The sequence below is a fragment of the Panthera pardus genome, unplaced genomic scaffold, assembly GCF_024362965.1.
Source record: "Panthera pardus isolate Hobbes unplaced genomic scaffold, ASM2436296v1 HiC_scaffold_7, whole genome shotgun sequence".
Classification (NCBI taxonomy): domain Eukaryota; kingdom Metazoa; phylum Chordata; class Mammalia; order Carnivora; family Felidae; genus Panthera; species Panthera pardus.
This window is the reverse complement of record NW_026527002.1, coordinates 844,264-860,970: the sequence shown is the minus strand read 5'-3', so window position 1 is coordinate 860,970 and position 16,707 is coordinate 844,264. Positions and strand designations below refer to the sequence as shown.

At 35.5% G+C, this 16,707-nt stretch overlaps 1 protein-coding gene across 3 annotated transcripts in view; it reads left to right on the top strand.

Moving 5' to 3' along the window:
* Positions 1-16,707, top strand: part of PRKDC (protein kinase, DNA-activated, catalytic subunit) — a 216,309-nt gene that overhangs the window by 42,595 nt on the left and 157,007 nt on the right. For all 3 annotated transcript variants that reach the window (XM_019428882.2, XM_019428881.2, XM_019428883.2), the window contains 6 exons: positions 4,577-4,680; positions 7,225-7,315; positions 8,112-8,275; positions 8,987-9,139; positions 13,623-13,730; positions 16,253-16,479. In XM_019428882.2, coding sequence (XP_019284427.2) covers positions 4,577-4,680; positions 7,225-7,315; positions 8,112-8,275; positions 8,987-9,139; positions 13,623-13,730; positions 16,253-16,479 — 847 coding nt within the window. The remainder of the gene's footprint in view (positions 1-4,576; positions 4,681-7,224; positions 7,316-8,111; positions 8,276-8,986; positions 9,140-13,622; positions 13,731-16,252; positions 16,480-16,707) is intronic.

Here is a 16,707-nt window from a genome sequence, read left to right as displayed (position 1 = left end):
CTCAATGGTGAAAAGCTGAAAGCTTTTCCTCTAAGATCAGCAACAAGACAAGGAAGATGTCAACTCTTACCACTTTTATTCAACATAGTACTGAAGTCCTAGCCAGAACAATTAGATCTAAAAATAAAAGGCATCCAAATTGGTAAGAAGTAAAACAAAACTGTCACTATTTGTAGATGATGTGATAGAAAATCCTAAAGATGCCACTAGAAACAAAAATAAATTCTGGGGCCCCAGTGGCTCAGTCAGTTGAGCATCCGACTTTGGCTCAGGTCACGATGTCACAGTTCGTGAGTTCAAGCACCACATCGGGCTCTGTGCTGACAGCTCAGAGCCTGAAGCCTGCTTCGGATTCTGTGTCTCCCTCTCTCTCTGCCCCTAACCCATTCACATTCTGTCTCTGTCTCTCTCAAAAATAAATAAACATTAAAAAAAATTTTTTAAAAATCAATAAATTCATTAAAGTTGCAGGATTAAAACTAATATGTGGAAATCTGTTGCATTTCTGTACACTAATGAACTGTCAGAGGAATTAAGAAAATTCCATTTACAATTGAATCAAAAAGAATAAAATATCTTGGAGTAAACCTAACCACAGAGGTGAAAGACCTGTACTCTGAAAACTGTATGACGTTGATGAAAGAAATTAAAGATGACACAAGCAAATGGAAAGATGTACCCTGCTTATGGTTTGGGAAAATTAGTATTGTTAAAATGTCCATACTATTAAAAGCAATCTATAGATTCAGTGCAATCCCTATCAAAATACCAATGGCACTTTCACAGAGCTAGAACAAATAATCCTAAAATTTGTATGAACCACAAAAGACCACAAATGGCCAAAGCCATCTTGAGAAAGAAGGACAAAGCTCGAGGTAGAATATATAATGGGGAAAGGACAGTGTGTTTGATAAATGTTATTGGGAAAATTGGAGAACTGCATGTAAAAGAATGAAACTGGATCATTTTCTTATAGCATACACAAAAATAAAATCGATTAAAGACCTAAATGTAGACCTGAATTCATAAAATGCCTAAGAAGTAAACATATGTAGTAAATTCTTGGACATTAAACACTTTTTTTCTGTGCCCTCAGGCAAGGACAACAAAAAAATAAGCACAACCTTGAAGCAGTTCTGTCTCAGGGAGTTCATAAAATCACTTTTCAAAGTAACACTAACATCTTAGGTGGTATGCATGTTAACATGATCTTCAATTCAGTAAGTCTTAAAAAAATAATATTTGCTTTTACTATGGTAACTATTACTAGTTCAAACCCACATAAGCAAAGATATGTGGGGTCTTACTAAGACCCAGTTGTGAAAAGTGTTCTAGACACCAAAAAGCCCAAGACTGTGCTTTATGAGAAAACTGTCCTTAAGAGAGAAGCGTACCCCAAATTGTATTTCTGCAGTATTGCTTCTACAGTAGCTTCAACAGCTTATCGAATATAACTTACTACCAAACAAATTTCTTTTTTACCAAGAAAACTCAGAGTGGATAATTGAGAATTGTCTTCCGTACTCACGGACTTCTCAAATTCAGTTTGTGAGCACACATGACACCATTGTCTTCAGCCATGTCCATCCCTATACAACTCCAATTGGCAGCATATACACATTCATTAACATGACCCCAAGGTCCTTTCTTGTTATATCCTATAAAAACAAACAAAAGCACACAAACTTAAAAGTGATGCTGACTGATCATCGTTTCAGATTTTATTTTACTGAGTAATTATCTGCATGTGTAGTGATTTTCTATTAATTCACTCAGTCCAAGGTTTCAAGTTGCCTAAAGATCTTAGAAGTTATCTTCCAGCTGCTGTCATGCTACAAAACATAAGTATTGGGGAAATAAAAAGTTTGTCCAAATCATGGTTCAGGTTGTACATAAATTTATAATGTTTTTCATAACTTAAAATTTACATGGGACTGTTTGTGATAATGAGAAAGTTCTGGAGGTAGATGGTGGTGATGATTAGGCAACATTGTGAATGTAGTTAGTGCCACTTAAATGTACACATAAAAATGGTTGAAAGAATACATTTTATGTTATGTGTCTTATATGGCAATAAAAAATGTTATGAGAAGTATGTTAGCACATTGGCTTAGTAAGCCTGAATAAGTATAGGGAAAAACAAGCCCAAGTACAATAATGTACACTTGTATTATAATTAACACTAATAGATAAAAAGACATATTTAAAATTTAAACCAAGCATCCAAGTCTTGATTTTGGCTCACGCCATAATCCTAGGATTGTGGGATTGAGCCCCGCATGGATCCTGCTTGAGATTCTCCCTCTGCCCCTTCCCCACTCTCGCATGTGCTCTCTCTCAAATAAAAAAAAAAAAGTTAAAAATAAAATTAAACTTAAAATTATTAAACTTGTTTCATTTAACAAAGATATGCCTTAGTCATGTAATATGGATTCCTGAAATGTTTCTGCGTTAGTTTCTCTAAGATTTTTTATTTTAGTATGGCGCATCTAAAGCATTATAGTAAACGTTGAAAGCATTTTCAGAGAATTATAGGAACATTCATTTTATATTTTGCATGTACGAGGCCCAACAGAGCTCCTTGAAGATACTTTATAATCTAATCTATTAATACCTTTCAGATACAGGAGAATATTATGCACTTCAGGAGAAGTAAAGGTCTTTGTCAGTTCAGGCACATCGCTACAACAACAGATGGAGAGCATAGTGCTTTAGATCTGCAATTTGAGTCCTAGCTCCAGAGACACAATAGTAAGGTAAAACATTGACCAATTCAGATATCAAAGAGCTCTTGTTCCCATTGTACAAAATTCTGAATTAGTCTGAGCTCAAAAAACAAACAAATCCTCTTTTTATCTCTGGCCCATCAGAGAGTAGATCTCTAACATCTGAACACAAAAGGTCACCAAATGGTCAGCAAACAAATTCTTAGTTATTGCTCCCACCCATGGAGACTTGCTTCTTGGGCATAAGCAAACCAAAAGCACAAAATTATAGAGAGGGAAACTAGACAAAGCAGAGGTAAGGTTCTGTTGTCGTTTAGGTTTCATTTCTGGAGCCCAGAAAAGACGTGCTGGGATTAAATCACCTGTGAGGTGTCTTCCAACGAACATAGCTTACTTGGCTCTGTCAGCCAATCTACTGGGCATCTGCAGAACTCATGAAAAATAACTTTATAGCTTTACAGTTAGGGCTCTACACTGGTAATAAAGTGTACATGTGTCAAAGAATTTATTTTATTTATTTATTTTTTTCAACATTTTTTATTTTTTTTTATTTTTTTTTATTTTTGGGACAGAGAGAGACAGAGCATGAACGGGGGAGGGGCAGAGAGAGAGGGAGACACAGAATCGGAAGCAGGCTCCAGGCTCCGAGCCATCAGCCCAGAGCCTGACACGGGGCTCGAACTCACGGACCGCGAGATCGTGACCTGGCTGAAGTCGGACGCTTAACCGACTGCGCCACCCAGGCGCCCCTCAAAGAATTTATTTAACTCAGTAGTTAGTAAAGGCATTGGTAAAATGTTATAACTGGCTTCTATACCCTGAATCGAATCACGAGAAAACATTAGACAAATCCAGATAAAGGAACAGTATACAAAATTCCTGGCATATAATTTTTTGAGTGTTCATTAAATTCAAAGGAAGACTAAATTGTTTCAGTTTAAAGGTTACTAAAAAGACAGGACAGCTAAATATGACATGTGGTTTTGAATAAAGACATTATTAAGCTCAATGCTAGAACCTGAGTGGGGCTGAAGGTTAATTGTGGGTCATGTCTCAAGATGAATGTCCTAATTTGGATAGTTGCAGTGACTGTCATATAGGAGGATGTCCTTGTAGCAAACATACCTAAAGTATTGAGGAGTGGTGGGGCATCAGGCTGGTAACTTACTCTTAAATGGTTCAGGAAAGAAAAGTATGTTTTTGCCATACTTTAAAATTTTCTCTAAGTTTGTAATCATTTTTAAAAAATTTTATGGAGAGATACTTCACAACTGTAAATATTCTTGCTCCTCACGAGTACCCCTTGATTATTCTTCCTGAATCTCTTACTACTGCGATGGTTGTAAAATAGTGATTTTCTGACTCCATCATTCCATCATACTAGTTGGCATTCTATTGTAAGAAATTACTTCATTTTCTCACTTCTTTATATTAGTAGGAACTTGTGGATTCTTATTTTTCCAGTGGCTCTAGTCTTTTATCTTTGTTATTCATTTTTATGCTCAGATTGTTCCAGATTTGGCTTCCATATAAGGAGTGGGAATTGGCTGCTTCAAGCAGCTCCTTCCTAGAACCAAAAAGGTGATTCAGGCTCCTCTTATAAATATAGGTCTACCCAATGTCTGGAGTTAGCCACTTCTTCAAGGAACCATGTTTCTTTTAGTAGACAATGATATTTAAAACCAGGACAACCATTATTAATTATTTTTGTTGTGGAAACTTAATATTTTAATCATAATTAAAATTAGGATTTTAATGTCTCTATTTGGCAGTATTCTGTGTACTCCCTAGTGTGCATCAAATAAATGAGTGGATGCTATTTGAAATTTATTTTTGTTTATTGTTGATAGATGAGACCAAGAACTGGGAAGTGTCAGCACTTTCTCGGGCTGCCCAGAAAGGATTTAATAAAGTTGTGTTAAAGCATCTGAAAAAGACAAAGAACATTTCATCGGTAAGAAATCCTTTGTATATTCTTTACCTTAAACAATGGAGAGATCAGATTCTAAACTTATGAAGAGTAAAAATCTTTGTTTAAAATGTTAGTTATTCTTATCTATAAAGTAGAGAACAGTATAGAAATAGTTTCAGTGTATTTTGAGCCATAAAAATGTAAGAAATATTAACTATCTGGTTTATTGTCTTGATCATGTTTTCTTGTTTTCTTTACCTTCAAATATATTTAGTGGCTGAAAGAAAGTAATATGGATCATCTTCAGTAAGCAATCAGAATATTGATATTATGGATATGTAAGATTGATTCATTTAGGCCTTAAATGTATTATTTTGTCAAGTTTAATTGATGCCAGGGTTTCTGTTTTTTTGGTGATGATTTCTTGAGATTAGGTTTTTGAGATGTGGCTTATAATGTAATAGGAAACAAAGAATAAAGAGAGAAAAGGGACTATAGAGAAAATACCTATTTTAGGTATGGAGTGAAAATTAAAATTTGAAAAACTTTTAGTGTCTAGAACTGATAATGTAAGCTCTAGGGTAAATGCCTCCACCTCGTTATTTTTGACAGCTTTTGATTGAGACGCTGCGTAGAACTGGAGATGGCTGTCTAAAATATTTAAATTCTTTTATCACATATAAATAAAACAAAATAAAATTACTTGAGCATATTTCTGGTTTTACAAATAAAACTTCTTTACAGATATACAATTTCTCATTAGGAGAGTGGTTCTTGATGTGAGGACTCTGTGGGTTCCAGGGTGCAAGGCCAAAGCTATTTTTACTCATTGACATTTGCACTATGGTGTAATGACGGGTAACGCTGTTCATTCCTAAGCACTTTATTAAATCTTGACCCTTGAACACATGTCTTCTTAATGTTCTGTGTGATGAAACAGGAAGTGTGCATAAAGCAGTCTGTTGCATAGTGCAGTGTGGCAATTGTCTTTAGGAAAAGCACTTTGTGATGTTTTGAGCTGTGAGCTAAAGTAGGCACTTTTTCAGGAACACCGTTTTCACTTGAAAGAACAACTGACAAACTGTGGCTGTTCGGTATTTGGCAGAGATTTTATCTAAAATAGAGTGAGACTGTCACTTCAAAGAAAACATCTGAGAGTATTTGTTGCCAATGATAAAATTGCAAGGTTTTAAACAAAAATTAAATTTTGGAAAACTTGAAACCGTTACCGTGAACTTGACAGCTTTTTAACTTAAAGAGTTTTCTGATAATATTGTTGATATTAACCAATGTGACTTTTTTGCATACATAATGAAACGTGTCAACATTTGTAAGATCTGCATAACCCAGTAAACCAGTATTTTCACATCACCAGTACATTATGTTACCAAGTCATGCATAGGTAAAAAAATCCACTTGAAGTGCAGGATAGACCAGTGGATTTTAATATAACAGACTACATCAAATTCATTGGTAAGGTTTCAGATTCCACATTGTACCTAAGAAATAACCGGGGAGGGGGTGGGGGCGTCTGGGTGGCTCAGTCGATGGAGCGTCTGACTCTTGGTTTCAGCCTAGGTCATGATCTCATGGTTCATGACTTCCAGCCCCGCATCAGGCTCTGTGCTGACCATGCAGAGACTGCTTGGGATTCTCTCTCTCTCTTTCCCTCTCTCTCTGCCCCTCCTCTGTTCATTCTCTCCCTCTTTCAAAGTAAATAAGCTTAAAAAAATTTAAAAAAGAGAAATTTTGACTTGTTCAATTTGTATCAAGCTGTTATCTAAAAAGACTATTAAAACACTCCTCCATCTTCCAAATGTGGCCTAACAACATATCACTATAGTTGTTTCCTAGTGAGACACACAGTGAAGAGATTTGCACAAGTGTGAAACAGTGTCACCTTCCTGAGGTTTTTTGTTTTATTTGGAAAATGTAATTACTTTTCCTAAAAATATGTCATTTGTTAACATGTAATGGGTTTCAGTGGGGTTTTTTTTTTGTTTGTTTATTTGTTTTGTTTATTTACTTTGAGACAGAGAGAGAGGATGCGAGCAGGGGAGGGGCACAGAGAGGGAGAGAGAGCATCACCAGCAGGCTCCACGCTGTCAGCACAGAGCCCAACGTGGGGCTGGATCTCACGAACTGAGATCATGACCTGAGCCGAAATCAGGAGTCAGACTTTGAACCAGCTGAGCCACCCAGGCACCCCTGGGTTTCGTATTTTTAAATAAAACAATAAATAATTTCAAGGTTTTAACTTCTAGTAGGAGAAATTATCAATAAACATGACCCACTTAAACAAAAGTTCTTTGGGGATCCTTAGTATTTTTTAAGGGTGTAAAGGATCCTGCCAAAACTTTGTGACCACTGGCCTTGAAAATGGACATCTGACTGCAAAACTGGAAAAGATATGACTTTTTTCCATGAATTTGCAGTAATATTTACAGCAGTACTGTATAGGATATAATGAACCATTGAAAGAAATTAATAACAGAGAGGGTCATAAAATCGTTTTTTTTCTTCTCATAATTCTCTTAATCTTTAATTCCGTTATCATCACATGTGTATTATTGTTCAAATTTGCAGAATGAAGTACTGTCCTTAGAAGAAATAAGGATTAGAGTAGTACAGATGCTTGGCTTTCTGGGAGGACAAATAAACAAAAATCTCCTAACAGGTAAACTTTCCTTTAAAATAAATTTATCTCTGTAGATGTATTTGTACTTTGAGTATATACAGATCATGGTATATTGTAGTATTTGCTCCTATATGTGATTTATATATTTTCAAGTGAGATTACAAAGAATAATATTTTGCCAAATGAAATGTTTTGACAATACCCATGCAATCTGGATAACTCAATACTTGTTGACAAGATGTTCTAGTCTGGTTTGTTAAACACATTTTCCATTTCGAAACAGAATCTAATTTGACACTTTTAATATTATACATTGTGTCAGGAATTCAAAGTTAATCTTTGAAAATTCTGATGTTCTTAATATTTGGATATTTATTTAGAGTGTTTTTTTTTCTATCAGAATCAGCATTTTAGATTACTAAAAATTCATCTGTATTTTTAGTTTTGATCTTTCATATTAAGTATACTAATGACTTTTGGTTATTTAGGAAGTTAGAACCTACGTTGGGAAAATAAATGTTTACAAAGGGGAGATTTTTATTGTTCATTTACCATTTTTCCACATAACACCTAAAATAATTCTTACTGAAAATGGAAACTAAACATTCCGGACTATTAAACTTGCTTAAACATAATTTTACTTTAAATCAAAGTTAAAAATAGTATGTCAGTGATAATGTAATGGCATGTACATGTCTGAAGTAAAAACAAAAAAGGAAAGATGAATGATGTGTTAAAAGTATAAAAGCATTCTACTTTCACTAATGAATTGTAGAGCAATTGATATTAGAAAGATTTTGAATGAAAACATGCTCTTCCTGATTTTTTTTAACAGCCACATCCTCAGATGAAATGATGAAGAAATATGTGGCATGGGACAGAGAAAAAAGACTCAGTTTTGCAGTACCATTTATAGAAATGAAGCCTGTCATTTATCTGGATGTGTTCTTGCCTCGGGTCACAGAGTTAGCTCTTTCAGCTAGTGATAGACAAACTAAAGTACTTTCATTTTTTATTATTTTATTTATAATCTATGCTTTTTAAGACCTGTATTTGTTTGGAAATAGATAATATATTTCAGACATTCCAATATTATTAATTCTGTATATTCTGTAATATAGCAATTAGACAGTGACTTAATTATCAGAAGTAGATGTTACTAGTAAAAAGTAAACATAAATCTTAGTAGATAATAACCTGGTAAAACACTAATATACCAAAAAACTGTCCAGAATAGAAAATGCAGTACAAAGTGTACTTAAAACTTATTTCCAATTTGTGCACCATTATTATCACCTTAACTTGGGAGGTTAGAAACAGACAATCTCAAGTTTTTATGAAATTCATTTGTAAATTTCCAAAAAATGTTTTAAAAATACATTTACTGAAAGTGAAGGTTAAAAATGTGCTGACAAATGAAGTAAAGTTCTGTGGTAATGGTAGCAATGAAACATATTTCTTTAAGGTACCATTCCCAGTTTGTCTAAATCGTTTTAAGTTTTCATTCTTACCTCTTGGATGCAGATCAAAGTGCACAGAAGCATTAGTTTTATGCAAGAAGTGCTGCTTCCAGTTAATTTATATTTGGGAATGATAGTTACCTGCTACAGAAGTTTTTCTTTTTAAAGGGCTAAGTTGAGTAACATTTCAAAATATTCTTCTCTTGTAAACCTGGAAACTTAAACTTGTTGAACTCCTGGCTTGTTTTAGGTTGCAGCTTGTGAACTTTTACACAGCATAGTTATGTTTATGTTGGGAAAAGCCACTCAGATGCCTGAAAGTGGTCAGGGTTTCCCACCCATGTACCAGCTCTACAAGCGAACTTTCCCCGTGCTACTTCAACTTGCATGTGATGTAGATCAGGTAAGTGAGTGACATTGAATCTGGCACAGTTGCAAAGCTTAAAAAAGTTGGATCTTGTTCAGTGATCTTCAAAGCTTGCTGCGGGTTGGAATACCCTGGGGATCTTGACATAAATGCCGCTGCCTGGCTGCTGCCCCTTGTGACTGTGATTTAATTCTTCAGGGGTATGACCTGGGGATCAGGACTTTTAAAAGCTCTCCTGGTGATTTTTAACGTGCCACAGTTTGGGAATGAATCACTGATCTAGCTAATAGTTGCTGATAGTATAGGCATCTAAAGCTGAATTTGCAGTCTGCCCTCATGTAGGGACTTAACAGTCTCTAGGAATGAAGAAGAGACAAGTAACCATGTACAAGAGTGGAAATAATGACAAGTGGCCTCTTTCTGATGACTTTGTGGCAAATTCTCCATTGCTGCATGAAGCAGGAAAAAGTAGAATTCTCAGTTCATTTCATGAAGCTATGATATCTTCGGTACCAGGATGCACACACAAAAGAGGAAGCTAAATGAAAGATCATTTATTAAAAACAAGAAAACTCATTTCTAAATATAATGGAAAATTCTTCAACATATATGAATGAATACAATCCAGCAATGTATTCAAATGTGCTGTGATTAAATAGGATGTTTGGTTAAAATTGGAAATTTACCATAGAAACGGATTTCAGAAGCAGTAATTCCCTCCATAGAACCCTCAAAGGTGTTTGTCCTGCTGAAACTATTAGTAGTTTAGTGTTCTCTTTAATATGAAAAGAATGTCTCCCTGAATTCTAGAGTTGAATCATCCCCAGGCATGAAGCGCTAATGCCGCCTTGTGCCCGGGCCAGGATAGAAGCCCAAGGTGAGAAGTGAGTTGGTCTGTTGAGGGGCAGTGCCTGCAGTGTGGAGTGGTTGCTCAGTATTGCTTCATGTGCATTCAGTTAGTTATTTGCAGTGGTTAGTATTTGGGCCTCTCACCAGGCCATGAGTTCCCTGAGGGCAAGGGCATTAGAAAGGAAGAAGAGATTATTATTTTGAATGTAATTTTTTTTAAACCTGGAAAGCCCAAGAGTGTCAACCGATAAACTGTAGGAATTAACAAAGGAAGAAACTGACGAATTACAAAACAAAATTCTCATATATCAGTGTTCTCATTTATCTTAAATATTAGGATTGATCACTTTGAAAATAGGTCTACAGTATCTTACTCATAGCAGCATCAAAAATATATATAAAATGTCTATAAATGAACTTTAATATGTCAGGTAAATATATGTTTTATGAATACAAAATGAGCATGCTCTGTATCTGAGATAGAAGAATCAATATTGAAAAAACACCAGCTGTTCACTGATCAGTAAGTTTGGTACCATTCCAGCAGAAAGATCATAATTAATTTCATTTTGAACCTAAAAAGTAATCTGAAAGAATAATTGCTTGAGCCTCACCAAGAACAATTTTGAAAGGGTAGAGTAGTGAAGGAAGTCTTGCTTTAGCAGATGCTAAAGCCATGTTATTTATAATAGGGTTGAGCTAGGCAGAGATAGACCAGTGGGAGGGTCTTGTGGCTGCCAAGTGGGTTCATGTGTGTACATCAAAATTGTATATATGGTAGAAGAGGCTTTTAAGTTAGAAGTGGATCATTTAATAAATAATCTTAGGCCAGTCAACTAACCTGAAAAATTAATTCAAATTAAGAGAAGGATAAACAAACTATGAATATATTACAGAAAAATGTAATTAGTTACAGCATGCTGTCTGTCTGTGTGTATCTTTGGATTGGAATGGTCTTTTTCATGATAAAATATGTTTTTTAATATAGAAACACATGAAACTAAAAGTGAACCTCCATCTCATCACCCCTTTCACAGTCTTATTTCCCTGGAAAATCTACTTTATCCTCTATTGAAAATTTCATGAATATATGCCCAGATCTTTGTGAAAATACGTTTTTACAAATGTGCATATATGCTTTACTTATAAAAAGGATCATAGCATTCAGAAACTCTTTATGTACAGGATGTGTTTTCTGCTACTCGGATGGATTTTATTATCGTTACAGTGTAGACAGCCTTCCATGTCTTTCCCTAAAGTTTTGCGTAGAAGTGGAGATTTTCCGACAAAATACAGAAAGCAGATGTATAGAAAAAAATGTTAATGTCTTGATAGTTTTGACTTTATAAATGTTTAAAAATACTGAATGGCACAAAACTCACAATTGTAATGTATACATAATGTGGGGAATTTTTTTGTAACATTCTACTGAAGATAGAAAAGATTTAAAAATGAGCAAATAAAGAACAAAAATAGGCAGCTTATAAATGAAGAGATACATATGGCCAATGAAATATATTTTAAAATATTCAATCTTTTTAGTAAATAAGGAAATTAAAATTAAAATGCTATTATTTTCAGCTGTTGTAAAATATTTTAAAAATTGACAATGGTAAGTGTTGCCAAGCATGATGGAAAGGACCTTGGGAGTTGTGGCTGGAGAGAATGTGGGTGGGCACAGGTTCTCTGTGAGCAGAACAAAACGCTGGGTGACCTGCAGCCCTGGTCCAGCACTTTCCTGACTAGAGATGTGCTCAGACCAGTGTATATTGGACTTTGCCGTGATTTCTTTAGAACAGTCACAAATTAGAAATGCCTGCATCTCTAGGGGCACCTTGATGGCTCAGTCAGTTGCACGTCCGACTTTGGCTCAGGTCATGGTCTTGTGGTTTGAGTTCGAGCCCTGTGTCGGGCTCTGTGCTGACAGCTCAGAGCCTGAATCTGCTCTGGATTCTGTGTCTCCCTCTCTTTCTGCCCCTTTCCTGCTTGCACTTTCTCTCTCTCTCTCAAAATAAATAAACGTTAAAAAAAAAAAAAGAAAAAGAAAAATACCTGCATTTCTAATAATAGGATTTGGGCAACTGGTCATGGTATGTCTATATATAGGATACCAGATAGCTAATAAAAATGCTGTTATAGCTTATATATTTATACAAAAATATTCAACATTAAGAGGAAAAGTGGTTATAAAAATGTGTATTATTTTTAAGTGTGCATATACATAAATTTAAATGTGTTTAAAAAATTATTTTGAAAGTTAACAGTGATACTTAATGTTCACAGTGGTTACCTTTGGGATATAGGGTTGCAGATGGATAGTTTTCTACATTTTCTATAATTTGTGTAAGGTGTGTGTATATATGTGTTGTATGCATGTGTCTATGCATATATATGTACACACAGACATATATATATGATTTTGTGAATAATTGTATGAATTCATATGTAGTATGAATAAGAGTGTATAATTCTTTTGGGGAAAAAAAATAATGCTTTAAGACCAGTTAAACTTTCAAACTGAAAGAAAGGTAAGAGCTTTTACTTTGCTTAATCCTTAAAATGGCTTCAAAGGTTAGAAAGCTATTCTTTTGGGGAAAAGTATCCAAGTGCAAGAGGGCTCTGTGTTTAGTCTGAATCCCAAGACATTTCACCTGATTTTTGGCCTGGTATACACACCAGTGTGCTTCATTCTTGAGCTCAGTGTCAGTGGGGGAGATAAAACTCCCCTAGATTTCTTGGTATTCTGTAGGAGCCTTAGTATTTTGAGACACAGAAATGTTTAGGATATAAAGATAGGGAATGTTTGCCTTCACTTCTGCTATAAACTTTTTACTTTTCATGTGTAATGAGGATCTGATGTGTAACCGTTTGTCTAGGTAATTGCTGTGTTCCAAAAAGATAAGAAGACTTCTTTTATCTCCCCAAGATGTTCACATGGTCACACCAGATGAGGCCACTGGGTTAAGTTCCCAAGGTTCCAGGAAGATAAGTACTGTCTCCCTGGTTATTTCCTTTCAGAAGGAAGGAGTCCAGGCCTGGCAGACTCCTTGGATTGTAAAAGCCAGGGACCCACAAGACTCTCTGCCCCTGGAGAAACTCTGTTTATATTCTAGAACGTTGGAGTAAGAACCCAGGATCCTTTCGATCCCAGCTCCAAGTAGTAAAGATTTTACTCCTTCTTTTTTGGCAGGATGGGAGAGGTGCTTTTTTCTCCCGTATCTCTTCTGTGAAATAGGTTTTGAAGTTTGTATGTGTAGGGCATTGATCTGATTTCCTTTTGTCACCACAAAGGTGTGAATCAGGATGTAGGGAATAACATGATCACTATTTGCTTTGTAGTTGAATAATGATAATGTCTCTGATCCAGAATACCTTGTATGCATGTTTAGGATCAAATAAATAAAGGTAAATATTAAAAAAACAACAATATCTGCCTCCATATTAGAAGAACAGTAAGTTTTAATATGCATATTTTTCTCTGCTGGATTCTAGGAAAAAGAGAAAAAGGAGCTAGAAAGAGCATGTTCCTCATTGAATTTTAACAAGAAAACTAATAAAAAACCATAGGAGTATTATCACTTAATTTTTCCTGTCATTTAAACAGAACTCTATCCAATGTAAAATTACTTTAACATGAAGAAAGTAAACTCTAATGGTATTGTTTCTTTAGGTGACGAGGCAACTATATGAGCCACTAGTTATGCAACTGATTCACTGGTTCACTAACAATAAGAAATTTGAAAGTCAGGATACTGTCGCCTTATTAGAAACAATATTGGTGAGTAATGGTTGATTCTTTTCCTGATGTTTGTATTGTCTAGTTATATGTGATCTATGTTTATAGTTTTATTTATTTATTTATTTTGAGAGAGAGATAGAGAATGAATGAGAGTAGCGGGGAGGGGAGAGAGAATCCCAAGCAGGCTCTGCACTATCAGTGTGGAGCCTGACATGGGACTTGATCTCATGAACTGTTGAGATCATGACCTGAGCTGAAGTTGGGCGCTTAACCAACTGAGCTACCCAGGCACCCTTACTTGATCTATATTTAGAACTTTAAGAAAAGTTACCTGTCCAAATATCAAAATGTAGCATCTAGTTAGGTCATATTGTCTTTTTTCTTTTGTTTTAGTGAATAGGTGAAATGACATTTTAACAGACAGGGTGCTGTAATTATTTACTGAAGTGTTGCTTTTATTTTTTTTTAAGTTTTTTTTTAATGTTTATTTATTTTTGAGAGAGAGTGAGTAGAGGAGGAGGGGCAGAGAGAGAGGGAAACACAGAATCCAAAGTGGGATCCAGGCTCGGAGCTGTCAGCATATAACCCCACGTGGGGCTCAAACTCATGGACCATGAGATCATGACCCGAGCCAAAGTTGTACGCTTAACCAACTGAGCTACCCAGGCGCCCCTACTGAAGTATTACTTTTAAATATTTGCAAGCAGTGTGCACATTTTTTTGTCCTGTCCTCTTTTTTTGGAGAATAGTTATAAATTGACAAACTTCATCTAGATTAAGGCTGTGTGTGTGTGTGTGTGTGTGTGTGTGTGTGTGTATGTGTGTGTAGAATAGGAGTGAATAAGAATGTGCTTGGACTTTTATTAGAGTTGCAGAACGCTCTTTTTAAAAAAATATCTATAGTACAATAATTAAGAGTAAAAGCAATTTGTTTGAGCTTATCCAGTTTTCTCCTGCATTCAGATTCAACAAGTGAGGAACCTTAGAAACAGTGGCCATTTCCAACAACTGTCCTGAGATTGTAGAGGTAGAATCATTAGGATTGATCACTGGTTCACGGAGGACAGAAGCAGGGAGGTCAGCTTAAAGCCTTAGTGTCATTTGACACTGATTTTATTACAGTTTTCTGAGTTTTTGCAAATAAGTTTACTTTGATTCCTTTAAATGTCATTTTACTTGATTTTTACCTGTTACTTCATCCCTGATTTGGTCTCGTTGTATACTGACTCTGGAATCAGAAGCCCCAGTTAAATGCATAGCAAGTTTGTCCAAACAGACGTTGTGTGTTCCTTGCACGGGAGCATATTGTGAGGGGGCTGGGAAGACATGCTGCGCAGAGCAGCAGAACACATGCTCCAGATCCCCCAGGACAGTCCTGATGGTACCATCCTGATGACAGTCCTGTTGTGTGTGTAATTACAATAGGACTCTTCCCACTCTTAGAGTTACCCTACGTGGATGCTGTGTTGTGGTAGTGGAGTTGCTGAACATTTTAAATTAGGATAGTGACCTGATGTCTGTGGTTTAATTCCCTACAGTGTCTACCAGAGAATCCTGCCTAGAATAAATACGTTTAGGTAAATTTAACTTGTGGCTTATTTGCAATTCAGATGGATTTATTCTAATGTTTCCATTCTGAAGTTTCTTTCTTAGTTGTTTCTCTTCCCCTCTTGATCATCCAAGGGGGCTTAAGTAAGGGTTTCAGAAAGAAATCAGATAAGGTCATGATAATGTAAAGTAAGATAGGTGAGAAAAGGAAAGGTAAAAGAGGAAATGTGAAGTTGGTATAGCACTCAAGTGAAAGCATGTCTATAGGTTTCCCGGTAAGAATTGCTAATTCCCTGATATCAGCACATGCATTACTCACCACTGCTCTGAGAAGCAATAAATATCACCTCTTCACATTTCCACAGTTAATTGCTTCTTGAATTCTAATAAGCACTGTAATCAGAGATTTTGCATGTAGCAAATAACTGGGGGTGTTAGGTAGAAGAACTCCCTTATTTCAGTGTTCAGTGTAGTTTTTCAAGTTAGATCTTTCCTATACATATCTAAGAGGGAATTATGTCTAGAGGGAAATAAAAATATTCAAATTTCCTTAGCTGTTTTTTTCAGGTATTTAGAGACTATGCCTTTTATGGAGACTGCTTTTACAGAAAGTTATATTTTCAGACCACATCTCCATCTGATTTTTATGTAGCATTACAATTCCCTTGAAACCTAGAAGGAGCTTATTTTCTTTAACCTCTGTAAAGCATCACAGATACTGTTATGAGGCAAAGTCAGCAACAAAAACTCTTAGGATGTAGCCTTTGGGTTTCTTCAGGGAAAGGAGAGACTGTATTGTTGCTACATAATTAAAATATTGTTTCCTTTTTTCATGGATTTATCAGTTTGTTTAAAGGAAAGTATTTTCATTTCGTCCAAAAGACGTTGTTATTAGAGTCTAGATTCTAGACAGATTGGTTTTCTAGTGCTTATTTTTTCTTGAGTAGTGCTCTAAATGAATTTTCACCCAGAGCAGACCAGGGTGTTCAGTTGTCGTATACGTTTTGTTGTAGGATGGAATTGTAGACCCTGTTGACAGTACTTTAAGAGATTTTTGTGGCCGGTGTATTCGTGAATTCCTCAAATGGTCCATTAAGCAGACAACACCGCAGCAGCAGGAAAAAAGTCCAGTAAACACCAAGTCACTTTTCAAGCGACTGTACAGCTTTGCACTTCACCCCAATGCTTTCAAGAGGCTAGGAGCATCACTTGCCTTTAATAATATCTACAGAGAATTCAGGTAAGTAAGCCATGTGACAGGGAAGAGTATAAAAAAGTTCTTTAAATTTTTAGTAGTGATTTTGTAAAGTGACTGGTGTTTATGTATCAATGTATTCATATATCAGACATTTAGTTAATTATGTGTCAGATGCTGTGCTGTTTTCTGGGAATTAAAAAATGAATTGAAATGCAGTTTGCATTCAGGAAACTCAGAAACTACTGAGAAATACATACAAATACATACATA